This window comes from Lagenorhynchus albirostris, chromosome 1 (assembly GCF_949774975.1).
Source record: "Lagenorhynchus albirostris chromosome 1, mLagAlb1.1, whole genome shotgun sequence".
NCBI classification, from domain to species: domain Eukaryota; kingdom Metazoa; phylum Chordata; class Mammalia; order Artiodactyla; family Delphinidae; genus Lagenorhynchus; species Lagenorhynchus albirostris.
Window position 1 is genome coordinate 34,161,464 of NC_083095.1, and position 23,023 is coordinate 34,184,486.

At 36.5% G+C, this 23,023-nt stretch overlaps 1 protein-coding gene across 1 annotated transcript in view; it reads right to left on the reverse strand.

Moving 5' to 3' along the window:
- Window positions 1–23,023, reverse strand: part of RAD51B (RAD51 paralog B) — a 610,290-nt gene that overhangs the window by 563,182 nt on the left and 24,085 nt on the right. The window contains exon 5 of the mRNA XM_060140648.1: window positions 8,077–8,213. Coding sequence (XP_059996631.1) covers window positions 8,077–8,213 — 137 coding nt within the window. The remainder of the gene's footprint in view (window positions 1–8,076; window positions 8,214–23,023) is intronic.

The following is a 23,023-nucleotide window of genomic DNA, read 5'->3' on the forward strand; positions in this document are numbered from 1 at the left end:
GAATCTATTAGTTCCTTACAGATTCCAGAATATTCCAATGTTTTGTTTTAGTGATAATAAGTACTTATGACTAATTTTCATTTTCTATCATAAAAACTCTTCAGGATCTCCCTCACCACTAATTCACCTCGATTCACAAATGATAGGACAGCTGGAACTGAACTAAGAAAAACCTACTCAGACTCATGAAACCATCTCAAAAAACGGTAAAAGGGAATTTATCTCCCCTGTTGTTTGCCCCCTGGGTTAAATATCTGGATTTGTACCAACTAGCAAGTAGGTAAATGGCCCTAAGACCACACTGGTATTGCCTCCAGAATCAGCCAAAGTCATGCTGGGCACTACCACTTCATGCCTCTCCCTGATACACTGGTTCAGAACGAGTGATACTCTAGGTAGTTTGGTAGGAATTAAAGGGAACTGGCTGTAGAGTACTTGGCACCCTCAGAAATGACATTAACACCAAGTACAAAACTTCCTTCAGATCTAAGCTTGGCCATTGCTTCCACATGGTACCAACACAACATATACCTCTCCTCTGTATACTTAGTTATAATAGTTATAATTTTACAATTTTGTGATTACTTGATTTTCTTCCTCCCCTGTTGGACTACATCTTTCTTCCTAGTTTTCAAAGCTCTTCTGATTTCATGACATCTCAGGAATGTCTACTTCTGCCTCTTACAATTCCAATTCTATGTCCCACCTCCCCAAGTCTCCACCTTCCAGGGTCCTGGGCCCCATCTCCTGCTTCCCCAGATCCCTCCGTCTTCCTCACACACATTCCACTTGCAGTTCTAAGACTGCTTTATTTTCCTTTATCTATTTTATTTCTCCCAAAGTTTTATTTCAAAAATTTCTATTGCTCCTACCATCCATATTACCTTCCTTTTTTATTCTTAACCTCCAGTTCCATCTTTTTCTAATTATCCCCAATAGGGATAATATAGTATTCATTCAATTCATGTATACTGGAATTTTCACGGCTGCCAAAATTTCCATAGACAGGTCACTAACCTATTTATCTCTATTCTCAAGGTATGTACAGCATATAGCATCTAAGACTATATGAGACCCTAAGCAAAGTCCAATAGATAAAACAAATAAAAACAGACTTTCCTGAATCAATCAGAAGAAGGAGATCCAGAACTCTGCCTGTTTAGCATTCCCCTCTCCCCAAGGCAGTCCCTGAGTACCTGAGGGTTTAGCACCAGAGTATACTATTATCTAATTATTAAGCAGTACAGAAATACAATTGCAGCCTGTGATGAACAAGCATGATTAACGTACTTCTCAAAAATATGTAAAAATGAGCTAGCTAGTGTATTGCTTTAAAGAAATATATAACTAAGCATTCCAAAGTGCTTTTAAGTATATCACCTCAAGGTTTTCTTTTTTCTTTTCTTTCTTTCTTTCTTTAATTTTAGGCTGCGTTGGGTCTTCGTTGCTGCGTACAGGCTTTCTCTAGTTGTGGCAAGCAGGGGCTACTCTTCGTTGTGGTGCACGGGCTTCTCATTGCGGTGGCTTCTCTTGTTGTGGAGCACGGGCTCTAGGCGTGCGGGCTTCAGTAGTTGTGGCACGTGGGCTCAGTAGTTGTGGCTGGCGGGCTCTAGAGTTCAGTCTCAGTAGTTGTGGCGCATGGGCTTAGTTGCTCCGTGGCATGTGGAATCCTCCCGGACTAGGACCCGTGTCTCCTGCATTGGCAGGCAGACTCTTAACCACTTTACCAGCAAGGAAATCCTTTCTTTTTTTTAAATACATTTTAAACTTCACTTATTTTTATTTATTCTTCCTCCTTCTTGATAAAAAGATATCTAGCAACTTATTGACAGAAACTATTTTCCACTTTTTTCACTTACCCTAAATTCTCTATATGTTAATCCCTTAATCTTCCTTCATGTTAATCCTTCAATTCACTTTCACATTTGTGTTTTTCTTTTTTAACTGATTTTTAAAAATTCATTTATTTTATTTATTTATTTTTGGCTGCGTTGGGTCTTCATTGCAGTGCACGGGCTTCTCACTGCGGTGGCTTCTCTTGTTGTGGAGCGTGGGCTCTCGGAATGTGGGCTTTGGTGGTTGCAGCACGTAGGTTCAGTAGTTGCGGCACACGGGCTTAGTTGCTCCACAGCCCATGGGATCTTCCCAGACCAAGGCTCAAACCCATGTCCCCTGCATTGGCAGGCGGATTCTTAACCACTGTGCCACCAGGGAAGCCCTCACTTGTGCTTTTCGGAGAGCTTGTTTGAAGGACAAAATGGAGACAATTATCCATACAGAGACATACAGAAAGCTAAAGCATATTCCTTTCTGGGTCTTATATTTTCCTGCTTTATCTCTTATCTGAGTCCAAAAACAATCCCAGTTGTGGGAGACACTATTAATTACCTACCAATATCCATTCCCACTTCTTCCTTGCTATGGGAAACCCAATTTTACTCAAGCAGTTATGTTAACCAGCCCCATCACACTTGTTACAAATATGTTTTGCCCTCACTTTTCCATCCTCCCTTGCATGTAGGGGTGACCAAGTGAGAAGTCTGCAGAAGGATTCCAGAGCGTGAAAAGAAAATCAGCAGAAGGGAGGAGGCGGCTACTCTGAAAAGTATATTTTCCTGATGAAAGATATAATTGGCTCTTTCTATTCTCACTGACTCAAGCACAGAACGGATATTATGCCTAAAATGTACCAGCCCTAGGTCTCTATCATCACTGAGAGACGGAACCAGTGCCAGCAACGACCTACTCAGGTTTTCCTGTTATGGGGAAAAATATAAACCTCTTGTTGTTTAAGCCGCTATTCTTTGTGTATCCAGTTGCTTGCAGGAGAAAGCTTCCCTAACTGATTGACCAACCTTCCCCAGTAACTCCAAATAGGAATCAAACAATATTGTAACAGCACAAATGAAATGTGACCAAGCATCACAGAGCCAGCTCCATGCTCTGATCTGCCATGACAAACTCCAGAAGGCACTAAAAGAACACCAAGTCTGGCATCTATACAAAAGAGCATAGAGCATAGGGACCTTTGATTCTAGTACCAGATCATCACACTTTTCAAGCGTTGTGGAGAATAGACTAGAAAAATAAAAACAATATAAATCGCAACCCTTGTCTTCAAATGACCTTCATAAGAGTTCCTTGTGAATTATGCAACATGATTCCAACAAAAGGGACAAAAATTTTACCACTCAATTTTCCAGCCTGCCTCTAATGCAAGTACTAAGTAATATGTACATAGGCAGGAAAAGATAATGAAGGAAAATAATTAATACAGAGAATGCAAAAAGTAGCCAATTAGACTAAATGCAAAGACAAAGAAAAACAAAAATCTCCACAAATTAATACGGAGAATGTAGACTAGTCACCTGCTACTGGATTTCACCTAATTCACTGATAGGTTTTTAACCTACTCTGAACTGTAATGCTGATAACAATGAAATAATGCAACAGTTTAAGAAGACACTGTAAACTCAGCTTTGAAAGTGGTGCAAAAAAAGCAAGAATCCAATTACAGTGAACTAAACTGCTGTTATCAGAATAACCTTAATCCTTCAATTCTTTAAGCAAATGCCCCAGGACCTTTGTAAGAGCTATTTATACATTAGCTATTTATTACCTAATTGGCTATTTAATACTTTCTTGGCTTATGAGTTGAAAGCTAGTCATTGGCATTTTAAAGACCTGGACAACCTGAGTGAGCCAGTGTCTTTACCAGATTTAGCATCAAATATATTTGTCTGTATCAGCTTTAATATCAAATGTTTCAACGTTCAGATTTCCAGTGGTGTCACATGTTTATGCTTCTGTTGTTTTTTTTAACCATTTATTTGTTAAAGATCCAAATAAGTTTATCACATTACAATTGATCACTATGTCTTTTTCCCAGCTTTATTGAGATATAATTGACATATAACATTGTGTAAGTTTAAGGTGTACAATGTGATGTGAGCAATACATTTATTTTTGGTTTTGGTTTTGGTTTTTTTTTGCGGTACACGGGCCTCTCACTATTGTGGCCTCTCCTGTCGCGCAGCACAGGCTCTGGGCACGCAGGCTCGGCGGCCATGGCTCACGGGCCCAGCCGCTCCACGGCATGTGGGATCTTCCCGGACCGGGGCACGAACCCGTGTCCCCTGCATCGGCAGGCGGACTCTCAACCACTGCGCCACCAGGGAAGCCCAATACATTTTTTTAAGCTCTATTTTTTTTTTATTGAAGTATAACTGCTTTACAATGTTATGTTAGTTTCTGCTGTACAATGAAGTAAATCAGCTATATGTATACCTATATCCACTCTCTCGGACCTCCCTCCCACCCATCCCACACATCTAGGTCATCACAGAGCACCAAGCTGAGTTCCCTGTGCTATACAACAGGTTCCTACTAGCTATCTAGTTTACACATGGTAGTGTATATATGTCTATCCTAATCTCCCAATTCATCCCACCCTCCCCTTCCCCCCTGTGTCCACATGTCCGTTCTCTATGTCTGCATCTCTATTCCTGCCCTGCAAATAGGATCATCTGTACCATTTTTCTAAATTCCACATATATGTGTTAATATACGATATTTGTTTTTCTCTTTCTGACTTACTTCACTCTGTATGACAGACTCTAGGTCCATCCACATCTCTACAAATGACCCAATTTCATTCCTCTTTATGGCTGAGTAATACTCTTGGTGGGAATGTAAATTGATACAGCCACTATAGAGAACAGTATGGAGGTTCCCTAAAAACTAAAAATAGAACTACCATATGACCCAGCACTCCTACTACTGGGCATATATCCTGAGAAAACTATAATTCAAAAAGATACATGCACCCCAATGTTCTTTGCAGCATTATTTACAATAGCCAGGAAGCAACCTAAATGTCCTTGATACATCTTTTAAGTCTCTTTTAATCCAAAGGTTTATCCTCCAACTCTTTTTGTTTAATCCTACAAATTGTTGTTTATTGTTTTCCACAGTTTGGATTTTCTGATTACATCCCTCAGATGTAGTTTCACGTGTTGCTCTCTTCTCTGTATATGTTGTAAACTGGTCGTTGGATCTGAAAACTTGATCACTTTCTGGTTTGATTATTCTTCCATCAGCAAGTACCACAATGACTGGTTGCCTTTTTGAGATACTAGCACACTTTTCTGTTTATGAACTGTTTTTATTCACAACACTTCTGACACCAAATGTGTGGGTTTTCTAGACTAAGCAATTTTCCAATTCCCTATGGACACCAACTGGGTGTCCTACAAGTCAATTCAATTCTAACACTAACTACTAGGAGTTAATTCAGACACCGCAGGTTAAAGGCTCAGATTCACAAGGCTGCCCCCACTTCAGTCTTCAATCACAAGTCTCGGGCCTCTGGTACTTCAGACCAACCAGCTATAAATCGGGAGTACCATCCCCCCCAGCACCTCAATGTGTTCACCAACCCAGAAGCTCTCCAAACCCTATCACTTAGAGGGTTTTGTGGAGATTCCATTACATGGGCATGATTCATTAAATGGGAATGCTGATTGATCCATTTCTAGTCCCTCTTCCCTCCTCAGAGGTTGGGGAGGTAGGGCTGAAAGTTCAACCCTATAATCACATGATCAGTTCCTCTGGCAACCAGCCCCCTTCAGATGCAATCTAGGGGCCCACCAAGAGTCATCTAATTAGCATAAACTCAGGTATGGTTGGAAAGGGGCTAATTACAAATAACAAATTATGCTTCTCTCAGCTCTATTACTCAGGAAATTCCAAAGGTTTTAGAAGTTCATTTGTCAGTAACCAGGATGACAATATGTATTTATTATATCACAATATTCAGTTCCTAGGTCACTAGATTATTAGAGTTTATAATTTGGTTATATTGTATCATTCCTTCATCATTTATTATTGGAATACTTCCATAAAAAAGACATATTTGTTACTTAGTAATACAGTTCGTATTGAAAAGAGAATAAATGTTGATTTCCTTTTTTTTTTAACTCATTTTCAAAATAATAAGTTGCTTCTCCAGAATTCTCCAATGGTGATCAATTTGTTGCTTTTCATTTTATTTATTTATTTATTTTTGGCTGCATTGGGTCTTCGATGCTGCGTATGGGCTTTCTCTAGTTGCGGAGAGTGGGGGCTACTCTTCATTGTGGTGCACAGGCTTCTAATTGCGGTGGCTTCTCTTGTTGTGGAGCACAGGCTCTAGGCATGCAGGCGTCTGTAGTTGTGGCATGCGGGCTCAGTAGTTGTGGTTCATGGGCTCTAGAGCGCAGGCTCAGTAGGTGTGGTGCACAGGCTTAGTTGCTCCACGGTATGTGGCATCTTCCCAGATCAGGCTCGAACCCATGACCCGTGCATTGACAGGTGGATTCTCAACCACTGTGCCACCAGGGAAGTCCTGCTTTTCATTTCTTAATATTACAGACTCATGAATTTAAACATATTCCATGTGTTTCAATCAACTTCTATTATTGTTCTACTGGTGCTCAATTTGTTTCATCTTTGGCCAGTGGGAGCTCTTCAGGTTGACTCCAGAGTCCTTCTGACACTCCCTTAGCTAGTCTTTGATAGCTTTCTTGCTATCAGATAAGATGTTTCAGACTCAACTTAAAAACCTCCTAATACTCGAGTTTCTCTTCAGATTGAATAAATCTTTTGCCTTTTACTAAAACAAACAAACAAAACTTTCTGCTCCATAGCTAGAATCAGCCATTCCCCCATGGAACCCTCGTTCCTTTTAGTAGGAAATGGTATCTGGATTCCACGATCTGAGAGCAATACCTGTCAATTCCTTCATTTATCAAACATTTTCTGAGCAGTTAGTATGTGTCAGTCGTAGGATTTGGCTTTCAAGATACAAAGATATAACACAAACTCAAAGAGCTGACAAACCAGTGCCATATACTTAGAAAGAATAGATAATCAAGAGATGTAGAACAAAGCAAATAAGCTCTAGGCAAAATAATCCATTTGAAATTTATCTGGTCAGGTAATACACTTTGATCTTTGTAGTACTCTTAGAGAGAAATAAGTAAGATTCACTGTGACATAACTAGAGAAAGACCCAAAGAACTATACCTATACTATAGGTATACCTATACTATAGGTATACTATACCTATAGTATAGGTATAGTATAGGTATATATATATATACCTATAGTATAGGTATAGTATAGGTATATATATATATATAGTATATATACTATAGGTATACTATACCTATAGTATAGGTATAGTATACCTATAGTATAGGTATAGTATACCTATACTATAGGTATAGTATACCTATACTATAGGTATACTATACCTATAGTATAGGTATAGTATACCTATAGTATAGGTATAGTATACCTATACTATAGGTATACTATACCTATACTATAGGTATACCTATAACTATACCTATACTATACCTTGGCTAAGAAAGCAGAATTGAGTCATTCTCTAGATATATAAAGCACTGCTACTTATCAACGTCAATCAGAGCAGGGGAAGAGGAGATCAGACTTATCTTCAGGTATACAGAGTTACGCAAATGACTGAATGCCTTTCTCATAGAATGTTAAAATAAAGGTCCTTGCCAAACTAAGGAAATCTTTTCTTTCTAAGCATGCATATACTTATCATCGGTGTGTTTCTTGCATTCAATACCACACTATTTCAAAGATTAAAATAAAATATTTCTCAAGCAAAAAATGTTTTGAAAATTGCAGTTTTTCCATTCACTAATATTTTACTTCCAACTAGTAATTACTTACAAAGCAGCTTACCTTTTGTCTGTCTTATTAACTTTCCCTCTTCTCCATTTTCTACTTACATACCTCTCTCTGTTTCCTAAACTTGTTTCTTCCTGACTTTCTGCAAAACACAGCTTATTCAGGAACCCCACTCAAACCAATAAGAAAGGGATAGAAAAGGCAAAAAGAAATTGCTGCCTGTGTTAATTTTAAAAGGAAAATTCCTTTAAAACAGTATCTAACACTCTGTATTCTCAAAAATAAAAAATGTTAACTTGTTTGTAAATGTTACATGCTGTACATAAGTTACAAAAATAAAGGATTATAATGAAAAATAATAAAATCTCCCACCTTTCAGCACTAAATGCTGACTCCGTGTCAATGTACACAACGGCTCCTTCTAATCCTCCCATGTTGGTAGGTAATGTAGCCAAAATGCTCATCATTATACAAAACTGAGTTTTTCCACAACCTGGTGGACCTGTAATCTAAAATTTAAAAAAAAAATTGTTATTTGTATAAACATCACAATCTAATCAAAGCAAAATCCTTTTAAGAACTTGCTACATACACAGTCCAACTAACCTGGGTTCCCAGAGAGAACATTCTAATACACCCCTTGTATGTAATAAATTAACTTCCCCCTATGCATCTGAATTGGTACTAGTTATGCACCATCCCTGGGAGAAGTGAGAAAATAGTCACCCAGACCAACCTCTGTGTTCTGTAGTTCAGATGAAAAACTGGTTGAGAAAGCCTTGAGGATTCATTTATAAATTCACAACTTGGAGTTCTATACCTTTTCCTCATTAAGACATTTATAGAAAGATCTTGAAAATATTTAAGAGGCTTTAATAATTGGTTTAGCATTTGTTATAAATTGGCCTTTCAAAACAATTTTGTACTAGTACTAGTACATTTGTACTAGTCCCACTAAAAGGTACTTTGATCTTTATTCTTAAAAGTATTTAGAAGTAAAAGGTATTGATATATACAATTTAATTTCAAATGAATCAGAAAAAAGTGTATGTGTCTGTGTGTGTGTGTGTGTCTGTGCAGAAGAGAGATAAAGCAAATAAAACAAAATTCAATAATTACTGAATCTAGGTGATTCATACTTTGAAGTGTATATTTTAAAATTTTAGTTGGTGGAAAGCTATTTTGAGATTATAAAATTCAAAAACAAGAGGATATAGATGGAAAAGAATAGGACGTTAATCACAGGCATATTTGAGTCCAAAAGGAAGCAGTTAACAAAAATTAATTTGAAAATATTAAAAATATCCCCTTTAACACGCTATTTGTCATACTTGCTGTGGCATCCAAATTTTAAGAACCAGAACACTATCCCTTTTGTGAGGATAACACTAATGAACAATTTTTCACAATAGGAAGAAGGGAAAAGAAGAGGAGGAAAGGAGAGAAGAAAATCTCAGGTAGAGATGAACAGAAGTCCAAGCTAAGACTGAGACACACGAGATCTGAAGAAACTGTCTCAGATATACTATGAAGCAGGAAGAAATAAGAAGGGATGACCCAGGAGTCTAAATCATGGAGGCCAATGGTTCTCAAACATGAGTGAACATTAGAAATCACCTGGCAAGCTCATTGACCAGCATTTCTGGTTAACAATAGGTCTGAAGTAGGGCCTGAAAATTTACGTTTCTAGTAAGTTGACACTGATGCTGCTCTACATTTGAGAACTACTGTTTTTGGAATTTAGAGTAAGGGTAAACTTCATTTATCAAAGCTTAACATTAAAAAAAACAAAGGCTCACAAGCTAGAAACCATGTGCTGATTTATAATCTCTAAAACAATGATACAGACTTTTAGGATAAATAATTGCTGCTAGCAGTAACAGTGTGCCAGGTCATGAGCGATCAGCGAGAACTGCAAAGTTCTTTGATTACATACTCCAACGAACAAACCAAAAAATAAAAAGTTTAGTATGAACCTCCAATATATGCATATGTATTATATATATACTATTTTACTAATACATTCTATGCAGTATAAAACGACATGAAATAGGGATTAAAAAATAAAGATTACAAGCATTTAAAAATAGTTTCGTATCTTGTTTTAATTCTAAAATACAATACAAATCAATAGTTTCATAACATATATTAGTTGTATAGATCTTTTCACTCTCATAAAAACTTATTAGCACTTTTAGTGGAGCAAAGATAATAATGAAAATAAATGAAACTATGTATGCTGTTTTTTAAATATTGATTTAAATATTTTGTAATTCAGTAACTGAAATGTCAGTTCCTAAGTTTTGCTTATTTCAGTGCTTAATTGCAATGGCTCTACAGTTGAGAAGGTGATAATTGCAAAACTGCAAGGATTGAAATTAAAGAAATACATGATTTGTTGTACTTAGGAAATCATTATTTTTTAATACCTTTTCCAATTATCAAGTTTTTGTTGAACTCTGACTAATAAATTTCCATCTTCCCTCATATCAACTAATTATTCTTTTTTTTTTTTTTTAAACAGAGAACAGGAGTATTTATTTATTTATTTTTGCTGTGTTGGGTCTTCGTTTCTGTGTGAGGGCTTTCTCTAGTTGTGGCAAGCGGGGGCCACTCTTCATCGCGGTGCACGGGCCTCTCACTATCGCGGCCTCTCTTGTTGTGAAGCACAGGCTCCAGACGTGCAGGCTCAGTAGTTGTGGCTCACGGGCCTAGTTGCTCCGCAGCATGTGGGATCTTCCCAGACCAGGGCTCGAACCCGTGTCCCCTGCATTAGCAGGCAGATTCTCAACCACTGCGTCACCAGGGAAGCCCCTCAACTAATTATTCTTGTAAACTAATCAAAATATATTGACTTTTAACATTTTTAATAATTGGTTTCACAATCAAAGGAAACTATTTGGAAGATTTCTTAACAGTATAGAAAATATTGTTAAAGTTTTTTAAAGTGTGCAGATAGTAAAGTTTTCACAAGATACACATCTTTGATGACAAAAATCACATGATAAAAGAAACATTTCCAAGCAATGATTTGAAAAACACTCTGTATTTTGATCTCTGTCTTTTAAGAAGCAGTTACTTTCGCACTCATTGTAAAAATATCCTTTACTGTGAAGGGATGGAGTAAGAGTGTTTCATTGGTTGCTTGCTTGCTTGATTTTCAATCTGCTAGGTGGCATATTATATAGCCACTTGTTATACAAAAAGTGTCAGCAAATTTGACATATCTTGTCCTTTCATTTTAAAAAAGTTTCACTCAAAAATAAAAGTTTCACCCATCTTTAAATTCAACAGTCTTTTACAATCTTTGCTGTGAGATAACCAAAGAAGCTCTTGTGATTCAAATGACTTTCATGGTCACTCTTCGTCTCATTACAGACTATACTACAAAGAGTCAATACTTTACCAGTCAGGTTCTTATAAAAATTGTACCATCCTGAAGCACTCTTCACACATCTGACATCAGCTTCTGTGTTGCTATAGACTGCCTAAGGATGATGTAACCGAAAAATTCAGAGTTTTACAGAGAACATTCGTATACCCACCACCTAGACTCTGCAACTGCCATTTTATTGTTACTATACTATATAGTACAGTATACTACTACACTATACTATCCATCAATCCATCCTTCTATCCATTCATCAATCCATCTTAGATGTTTTTAAATGCATTTCAAAGTAAGTCAAAGACATAAATATACTTTCCCCTAACAGTTCAGTGTGTATATAATTAACCTGAGTTTAATGTGTATTATTTTTTTCCTTTTAAGGTAAATTTTACACACAATGAAATGCCCAAATCTTGAGTGTATCATTTGATGAGTTCCAGCAAATGTATATACATATGCAATCTAAACCCCTGTCAAAATCAGAACATTAACATTACTACCAGGAAATTCCCTCATAAACATTGCTTTATATTCAAGAAGTCATTTATTTTTGAGAATATATCTTCCTTGACACATCTTTACTTTTGTGGCCCCAAAATAATTTAGTTCATGTATTTCATTACTGAAACAGAATCTAGCTTATTAATACGATAATCTGGGCCCTGTTAGAAACTTCTGTACTTTTATTATATACCATCTTTCCACAATGAATAACTTGTTTTAATTCCTGATGCTTATCATCAGCAATGATTTCCATCTGAAAGTATTTATTCACAAAAGAATCCACTTAAGTTGTTGCCATGTTGTTTCCTATGTCTTATTTCATCCACTTTACTGTAACAGGACAGGAAGAACAAGAGTGTCCCTGACAGTATTAACAATGTATTGCATTTGGCCTTTTGCTCTTCAGAAAACCCAAAAGAGGCTTTTAAATACCTATCATTAATTTTAGTGAAATTTTTCTAGATATTGAATATGTATCACATGACTTTAAAAGTCACTGAAAAACCTGTGGAGGTTCGTCTTCCTGTGATGTGTTTCTTAACTATGATGGCTTCCTACTATCATTTGCCAGTATTTCAAGGAACAAAATAACAGAGGAAGTTTCACTGTTAACAATAATGGATACAATTCCATATATCAAACTGTTTTCTTTATAATTTCAAATTTTTTGGATGTCTTCACAGATGAGATTAGACTGTCACTGATTTTTACTTCATTGATTGTAGGAGAGTCATCAGCTCTGACTTTTATGTACACGTGGTCCACTTCCGCTCACATTATTAGTATTGCCTTCAATACATAGTTTCTTTGCAGGAATCTTTTTATGTCATTTGTCTGCTTTGTGAGGTATGATTTAGTTAAATCAATAAATCCACCTAACTAGGTACATGCAGAACTATAATTCACCCCAATATGTTGAAAATAAAGATACAATCAAGGTGCCCCTGTCAACCTTCTGTATCCTTTCCTCATGGACTATACCTGACACATGACAGTCGAACATACAGACCAAGTAAGGATGCCAGTGTCAATCCACTTATTAAATATCAATAAAGGTTTATTTCATGTTTTAAACTGAAATACCAATAAAAGTTCTAATATCTTTTTCCCACAACCCAATGGACCATCTTACATACTGTCCTTTGGAGACTGGTAGTTTTGAAGAGCCCAAAACACTTTTCATGGACCTTTTATCATCATCAAGGACAACATGGATAAAATTAATCACCAGACATCAGAGCAAAGGAAATTTCTATCAGTAATAGTTGAAAGGGGATCTTGAAAATGAGAAATGATGACTCTTCAGAGTGCTAACTAACGGAGGAACAAAGGACTTCCTTTCTATACATAGTACCTACATGCCCGGTTTTAGATATGTTCTAAGATTTAATGAGCTTAAACCCATGAGATGCTTTGTGATTTTTAGTGGAAAGGTGAAACAAGCCCTCAATTTAAAAACATTTTTTAAGATGTTATATATGAATATATTCAGTAAAGTATCAAATACCATGATACTGTAAGGTGTTATCTTATTATTCCATCTTCAAAGAAAACATGTAAAAAAAAATCTGAAGTTAAACAAGTGCAAGTGGTATTTTACCTGCATCATTATTTTTTTTTAACATCTTTATTGGGGTATAATTGCTTTATAATGGTGTGTTAGTTTCTGCTTTATAACAAAGTGAATCAGTTATACATATACATATGTTTCCATATTTCCTCCCCTCTGCGTCTCCCTCCCACCCTCCTATCCCACCCCTCCAGGCGGTCACAAAGCACCGAGCTGATCTCCCTGTGCTATGTGGCTGCTTCCCACTAGCTATCTACCTTACATTTGGTAGTGTATATATGTCCATGCCTCTCTCTCGCTTTGCATCATTATTTTTATGTACTGATTCAGTACAGTCTTGAGAAAAGTAGAATATCACATGAATAACATAAGATTTCTGGGTTCATTTGGCTTTTGTATGCTTGCTTTACTTTGCATTCGAATTTGGATATTAACATTTTCTTTAAACTATAATAACTAATTTCTAATTCTTTAGCAATCTCAGATCCTTTTCATATATTTTCCTCTCTTTCTAACCTCAAAAAAATATGTTATATGCAATTTTTATGGGCTGGCTGGAGTTAAATTTCATTATTTTTTCAGGTTTACTTAGTGGGTTAAAACATTTCAACATTAATAATTTTTAGCTTCAGATAGTTTAGCTCTGACTTCTAGCAGCCAAACCACAAAATTTCAAATTGTGTTCAGTTCCCAGGTTCAGCTCCAATGGTGGTTAGAAAGAGAGAACATGCCAAACCAGAATAGTCTAAGTGATTTGCTTCTTGGAAACTCAGAGTGAATACAGCATTTACACACGGAAGACACCAGTAAAATACAATTAGCTTCATATAGTTAGAGTCTGAGTTTCAACAATCCTGCATGAGAAATGTAAAAGAACAGAAAGAAAACAACTGGTAGTGAAGATCACTAGAATATCAACAAGGAAGCAAATATTAGCAATTGCTTTAAAGGGGGAAGAGAATTATTACCAAGAAAAGAAAGTCTAATTATATTAAAGTGAAAATGAAGCCTAGTCATTTTAGTCTTAAAAAAGATTCACTGGTAGAGATGAATGTGAAACCTGGACCTATTGGGGCCTAAAATCTTACCTAGTAACTCTTCCGCACATTCAAAATAGGGGCGTGAGGATGGGGCAATCCACCAAGCCAATACTTTGCAGAGAAAATTTAAGGACTGACTGGTTCTGATCTGAGAAAAGAGCATGTGGAAACGTCACAGCACCTTTTTTTTTTTTTTTTTTTGCAGTACGCGGGCCTCTCACAGTTGTGGCCTCTCTCATTGCAGAGCACAGGCTCCAGACGCGCAGGCTCAGCGGCCGTGGTTCACGGGCCCAGCCGCTCCGTGGCATGTGGGATCCTCCCGGACCGGGGCACAAACCCGTGTCCCCTGCATTGGCAGGCGGACTCTCAACCACTGCGCCACCAGGGAAGCCCATAGCATCTTTTTAATGACCCCCTTCCCCCAGCATCTAACTACCCGTCTCCATGTGCTCTACTATTATGTATAAATACGATTAGGTCTTCAGACCTACAGAATTCTTTTTAAGAGTCACTCTCTGAATCCTAAAACAAACAAAGAAACAAAAAGCAAACAATATCAGAAAGGTTGGGTAGCTCTTTGCCTTGTGAAAGAAATCTTGATTTTAAATTACTTTATATCAACAGTGGAAGATTTCATATCTTAAATTTTCTCCACCACTCCCTCTTACTCAATACTGACAACTGCTGTTTTTAAAGTAAATGGGAAGGGAAGGAGAAAAAGGGGGGAGAACAGAACAGAAAAAAAGCAAGAGGACATGGAAATGACAAGTACCACAAGCTACACAGTAAAAAAAAAAAAAAAAAAAAATCAAACTGTCAAGAGATATAATAATTTATTTAACAATCATATAATATGTGCCATATAAAAGACTTTATGAAACCTTTATGGAGAAAGATGTTCATTTCTTAATCAGGAAGTGAATGAAGAATTAGGAACAATGATTCAATCAACCACATATGCTAAACTCCTGTACTAGGACAAAGGCCTGGTTGTCCTGCCTTTCAAAACACTGGGCAGCATAAACAAATCCCATCAGCAGATCAAGGAACGTTGATTAGAAATCTCTCCCTAGTTTTCCTACTGCTGTTGCTGCACGTGGAGCAGACCAGAATCTGACTGCAGCTTGAAGGAGATGAGACCCACCCTGGCCAACCTGCAGACCCATGAGCAAGAAAAATTACTGTTTGCTGATGTTGTAAGCAGACTTGAGCAGCCAAAATTGACTGATAAAGCATTTATGTTTCACTGTTGATACATTTCTATGTATGCCAAGGCCCTTGTGGACACCTGAATTTACAAGGCCTGACTTATTGTCTCCTGTGATCTTTAGACCACAGCCCACCCTGCCAACTAAAAAGAAGCAGAACTGAAATATTTACCTGTTCTGAGGAAAAGTTAGGAAGCCGAAACAGGACTCTGGCATCCTGCCTCTACCTTTTTGGGACAGTAGGATGGTCACTTCCAAAGCAAACTGCCCTACTCAAGGAGGACACCTGGTCTCCTTAAATCATGAACAAAGCATAGAAATGACTCAGGAAACACAAATAATGTAGACGCGTGCTACATTGTTTCTCATTATTTACAGCAAGGATCTGGGTATAATCATTACTCTTAAATGTTGTAAAGATTTGTCAGTGCTTCACAGGTTTACCCTTCCAGAGGTACTCTCCAAACAAGACATGCAGATGCTACATCTCTTTTTGCTGACATGAGTTTGGACCATGATCTCTGGTCCTGTGATCTCTGGATTACAGTATGAAAATACCTTTTTCAATGATCCCTTTAAATACAAACTTTAATTTTACCTAATCACATCAGCATCTTTGTCATGCACTCTCAGCAGGGATGATAGTGACCCCAAAGGCAAAACTTGGTTTTAATTGGGGAAGGAGGGATTTTACTCTTTTCCCATATAAAGCACAGAACTACATACAGTACATAAACAGATATACAGTATATCTACGGTATTAAAATCTCGTGGGGGGCGGGGGTTTATTAGGGGAAAAAATGTCTAAAAAGCTCCTTATGGGGTGATAAAGAAAAAAAAATTGAGAAACACTGATCTGATCTGTATTACCTCATGTGAGAAGGCTACCATTACATGGTCTGATCTCCACATAATGCAAACATTTAAAGTTTAAACTTCAAACATATCTTTACTACCAATACTGCTATAATAGATGCAGAATTATCTGCTTATATATTCCATAAGTGAGGAATCTGATGTTCTCTGGGAATGAGACAAAGCCCTGTAGCTCACTTCCATTAGTGATTCAGCAGAGCTGGTTTCTCTTTGATTTCTCCTCTGCCGCTTTGCCTTTGGCATGAGTAGCACTTCTCTAATTCCACTTTTAATCTTGGTGCTGTAACTGAACATACACAGATTCAGTGCAGTTCACATAAATCAAAACTGATGATAAATAAATTAGGGTGTTTTGAAGTCAGAGTCAGGAAAGAGCAGCTATAAAAGTGACAGCAGAATGTTTCCAGATTTATTCTTACTCCCTCAAGTCATCTCCAGGCCTAGTCTAAGTTTACTCAGCTAGATGCCTTACCTCTTACCTTCAACAGATCTAACTTCTATCTGATATCCAGGACTCCAGGTTTGAACTTTTCACCAGAAACAAAGATCGTGCAATGCAATTTGGTTAGACATCTCCACTGAGACCTGGATGAGTTACTGCTATGTAACAAATGACCACAAACCTAGCAGCTTTAAAACAACACCCGTTTATTTCTCACAGTTCTATAGGTCAGTGAGCCACTTTGGAGGCATCTCCTCCAGCTCTAGTCAAGTTTTCAGATAATGGCAGCCTCAGCCAATATCTTAACTGTAATCTCATGAGAGACCAGAACCAAATACAGCCAGCTAAGCTGCTTCTGAATTCCTGACTCACAGAAACTGTGCATTTATTGATGTTTCTAGCCACAAAGTTTTGGAATGATTTGTTAAACAGCAGTATGTAACCACAATTATATAAATAAATATGTAGATATAGATATATAAAATCAGAGATATTCAACTTTAAAACTTGTAAGAAAAAAACTCCTAAAATAAAAGAATCATTGATGTTTATTAATAAAAAATCAATTAAGTAGAAAAATCATATTCCTTAAATGTACTATATTGATAATTTGAAAAAACAAATGGCATACAAATGAAAATAAATATTGTACCATGAAAGAGCAATAACATTAAAAGTTCCTAGTTTGGCTTATTCAAAGACCAAAGAGGAGAGTGTAGGAGAGACAGCAAGAACCAAAACATTATAGCAAACAAGTACTAAAGAACTGCTAAAAAATAAATAAATGAAAACAAATTCATTCATTCAATTAATACTTATTATGTGTCTTCTACCTGTGCTAATACTGTGGATGTAATAATAAAAAGAATAAGACAATCCCTGCCCACTTGGAATTTATTCTCCAATGAGAAAGACATACATTAACTAATCACACAAACAGTAAACCTGTAACGGTGACAAGTGCTACACAGAAGAACCATAGTACATGGTTCAGTTCTCCAGGAATACACAATTCTAAATATGTTAATTTAAACATAATTAAATAGGATCAAAATATACAAAATAATAAAACTACAAGTAAATTTGTTAACAATATAATGGAGTATTTTAATAACCCTCTCTGAACTAGTATCAGGTCAGGTTGAGAAAAACAAAATCAGCAAAGATAAAGAAGAGTTGAACAACCCAAATTACAAGCTTAATTTAATGGCCATAGGCAGAACACACAATCATTAGAGAATAATCATTCTTCTCATGCACACACGGGACACTTACAAAAGTTGATCACATATTAATCAAAACAAGTTTCAGGGACTTCCCTGGTGGCACAGTGGTTAAGACTCCATGCTCCCAATGCAGGGGGCCTAGGTTTGATCCCTGGTCAGGGAACTAGATCCTACATTGCATGCCACAACTAAGAGTGCATATGCTGCAACTAAGGAACCGGCGAGCTGCAACTAAGGAGCCCCTGAGCCACAACTAAGGAGGCTGTCTGCCGCAACTAAGGAGACTGCCTGCTGCAACTAAGACCTGGCACTACCAATAGCGCCAATAAATATTTATTTACCAAAATAAATAAATAAATATTTAAAAACAACAACAACAAGAAGTCTCAGAAAATTTCGGAGACTCAATATCACACAAAATTCTCTGACCAAAATGCAATTAGGTTAACAATCTAATTAAAATGTGAAAGGTAGGGCTTCCCTGGTGGCGCAGTGGTTGAGAGTCCGCCTGCCGATGCAGGGGACGCGGGTTCGTGCCCTGGTCCAGGAAGATCCCACATGCTGCGGAGAGGCTGGGCCCATAGGCCATGGCAGCTGAGCCTGCGCGTCCGGAGCCTGTGCTCCGCAACGGGAGAGGCCACAACAGTGAGAGGCCAGCGTACCGCCAAAAACAAAAAACAAACAAAAAAATGTGAACGGTAAATTTTTAATTAAATAATTTAGATATTCAAACATTCCCAAAAAACATAAGTTAAAGAAGTAATCATAATGGAAATTTTTAAATACTATTAGAACTAAATAAAAATGAAAATACTTTATCACAAAAAAGAATGCAGGAAGAAAAATTCGTAGCCTTACAAGCTCAGAGTAAAAAGAAGAACAACTGAAAATTAATTAATTAAATGTGTAATTTAAAAAGTTGGGGGGTGGTGATAAGAATCCCAGAATAAACACAATTAGATAGAGGGAGATAATAAGAAAATAACAAAAGTCATTGAGGTAGAAGACAAAGAAAACCAACAAAGAACCAAATCAAAAAGCACAGTTCTTTGAAAAGACTATAAAATACTCAAACCTTTGACCAGATCTTTTTAAAAGGAAGGGAAAGAAAAGACAAAGTTAATAATATTAGGAATGAAAAGGGTGGGTAGAACCACATATAAAACCAGATTTAAAGACAAGGAGAATACAGTGAAAACTTTTATGACAATAAATTTTCAAACTTAAAGAAAATGGGCAAATTCCTAAAAATATCATTCACCAAAACTACTTAGAAAGAAATAAAAAACCTGAATAGCCCTTTAATCATTAAAAAATTTATTTAATTGTTTCAATTTTCCCACAAGGAAAGTACCAAGATCAGACAATTTTTCAGGCAAGTTCTACCAAATTTTCAAGAAACAATTCTCATCTTATGCAAACAATTACAGAATATAAAAAAAGAGAAGATATTCCACAATTCACTTTACCAATTAATTCAAAATAGATCACACAAAAATTAACTCAAAATAGATCACAGACTAAATGTAAAGCCTAAATATAAAACTCTAGAAGAAAACATAGCAAAAACTTGTGTCCTTGGCTAGACAAAAAATTCATAGAGGTGACACCATCTTTAAAATAAAAAAACTGATAGATTAGACTACAAAATTAAAAACTTCACAAGTTACCATTTAGAAAATGAGGAGAGATGCCACAGATAGGAAGAAAATAACTTCAAATTATATATCTGATAAAGGACTTGTATCCAGAATATAAAAGAACTCACAACTCAATAATAAGAAAACAAACAATTAAAAAATAGGCAAAAGATTTGAACAGATATTTCATTTAAATAAAACATAGAAATGGCTAATAAGTACATGAATAGGTGTTCATATCATTAGTCATTAGGAAAACACAAATTAAAACCACAATTAGGAAAACACAAATTAAAACCAAGTCATTAGGAAAACACAAATTAAAATTAACAACCACAGTGTTCTAACACTCACTAGAACAGCTAAAATCAAAAAGATAAACAATACTAAGTGTTGCTGAGGATGTGGAAAAACAAACCATCATGAATTGCTGGTGAGAGTGTAAAATGTCACAACCACTTTGGAAAGCAGCCTGGCAGTTTCTTAGAAAGCTAAACATGCACCTAGCGTATGATCTAGCCATTCCACTCCTAGGAATCTATGCAAGAGAAGTAGAAAACCTATGCCCACACAAAGACATGTTTGTGAATTTTCATAATAGCATTATTCCTGATAGATAAAAACTGTAAACAATCCAAGTACCAATCAACTGACAGTTGGATAAACAAAATGTGTTACAGCCATACCGTGGAATACTATTAATACTACTCAACAATTAATAAGAACAAACTGCTAATACATGTTACAAAATGAATGAACCTCAAAAACATCATTCTAGGTGAAAAACACCAAACACAAAAGCAACATATTATTTGATTCCATTTATATGAAATGTTTAGAAAAGGCAAATATGTAGACAAAACGTAGATCAGTGGATGCCTAGGGCCGAGGACTGGAGTAAGGATTAACTATAATCGGGCATGAGGGAATGTTTTAGGATGATGGGACACGCTGTAAACCTGGATTGTGATGATTTACTATGCATTCACTAATATAATCGAATTACAGTTACAGAGGTTGAATTTTAGAGTATTTAAATTGTACCTTAATAAAATTATTTTTGAGCAGAAGCTAGAAGAACTACAATTCTGCAGCCTGTGGAATGAAAACCACATTCACAGAAAGACAGACAAAATGAAAAAGCAGAGGACTTTGTACCAGATGAAGGAACAAGATAAAACGCCAGAAAAACAACTAAATGAAGAGGAGATAGGCGACCTTCCAGAAAAAGAATTCAGAATAATGATAGTGAAGATGATCCAAGATCTCGGAGAAAGAACGGAGGCAGGGCTTCCCTGCTGGCACAGTGGTTAAGAATCTGCCTGCCAATGCAGGGGACATGGGTTCGAGCCCTGGTCCAGGAGGATCCCACATGCCACGGAGCAACTAAGCCTATGCGCCACAACTACTAAGCCTGCGCTCTGGAACCCACGAGCCACAACTACTGAAGCCCGCGTGCCTAGAGCTTGTGCTCTGCAACAAGAGAAGCCACTGCAATGAGAAGCCTGCACACCTCAACGAAGAGTAGCCCCCACTCACGGGAACTAGAGAAAGCCTGCACACAGCAACAAAGACCCAACAGAGACAAAAATAAATAAACTAAATAAAATAACTTTTAAAAAAAAGAATGGAGGTAAAGATTGAGAAGATGCAAGAAATGTTTACCAGAAACCTAAAAGAATTAAAGAACAAACAAACAAGAGATGAACAATACAATAACTGAAATGAAAAATATACTAGAAGGAATCAATAGCAGAATAACGGAGGGAGAAGAACAGATAAGCGACCTGGAAGACAGAATGGTGGAATTCACTGCCACAGAACAGAATAAAGAAAAAAGAATGGAAAGAAATGAAGACAGCCTAAGAGACCTCTGGGACATTAAATGCAACAACATTTGCATCATAGGGGTCCCAGAAGGAGAAGAGACAGAGAAAGGACCCGAGAAACTATTTGAAGAGATTATAGTTGAAAATTTCCCTAACATGGGAAAGGAAATAGCCACCCAAGTCCAGGAAGCACAGAGAGCCCCAGGCAGGATAAACCCAAGGAGAAACACGCTGAGACACATAATAATCAAATTGGCAAATATTAAAGACAAAGAAAAAATATTGAAAGGGAAAAACAACAAATAACACACAAAGGAACTCCCACAAGGTTAACAGCTGATTTCTCAGCAGAAACTCTACAAGCCAGAAGGGAGTAGCATGATATATTTAAAGTGATGAAAGGGAAGAAACTGCAATCAAGATTACTCTACCTGGCAAGGATCTCATTCAGATTTGATGGAGAAATCAAAAGCTTTACAGATAAGCAAAAGCTAAGAGAGTTCAGCACCACTAAACCAGCTCTACAACAAATGCTAAAGGAACTTCTCTATGTGGGAAACACAAGACAAAAAAAGGACCTACAAAAACAAAAACAAAACAATTAAGAAAATGGTCATAGGAACATATATATCGATAATTACCTTAAACGTGAACGGATTAAATGCTCCAACCAAAAGACACAGGCTTGCTGAATGGATACAAAAAAACAAGACCCGTATATATGCTGTCTACAAGAGACCCACTTCAGACCTAGGGACACATATAGACTGAAAGTAAGGGGATGGAAAAAGATATTCCATGCAAATGGAAATCAAAAGAAAGCAGGAATAGCAATACTCATATCAGATAAAATAGACTTTAAAATAAAGAATGTTACAAGAGACAAGGAAGGACATGACATAATGATCAAGGGATCAATCTGAGAAGAGGATATAACAATTATAAATATATATGCACCCAACATTGTAAGGAACTCAATACATAGGGCAACTGCTAACATCTATAAAAGAGGAAATTGACAGTAACACAATAATAGTGAGGGACTTTAACACCTCACTTACACCAATGGACAGATCATCCAGACAGAAAATTAATAAGGAAACACAATCTTTAAATGATACAATAGACCAGATAGATTTAATTGATTTTCTTTTTTTTTTATGGAGCATTTTCATTTATTAAACATTTGTTAAAGTATAACATACAACATACAGAAAGCGCAAAAACCGTAATAGAGTTAAATAAATTTTCACAAACTGAACCCAGTCAACTCACATCAAGAGAATGTCACTGATTTCTTCTATTAACGACCACTCTCTCCTCTAATAACCATTATCCTGACGAATATGAAGTATTTTTTTCAGATTTTATTTTCTTTTATTTTTTTTGATTCCCAAAGTAAAGACATTGATAAAGCAAATACAATCTGCAATAATAAATACATCTATAAATACATCTACAAATACATTAAATTATTATATAATTTAGACTGTAAATATGGTCTATTTTTACTCCTTTCCCATAGAATACATTTGATCACACTTTTTTTATACAGCAGGTTCTTATTAGTCATCAATTTTATACACATCAGTG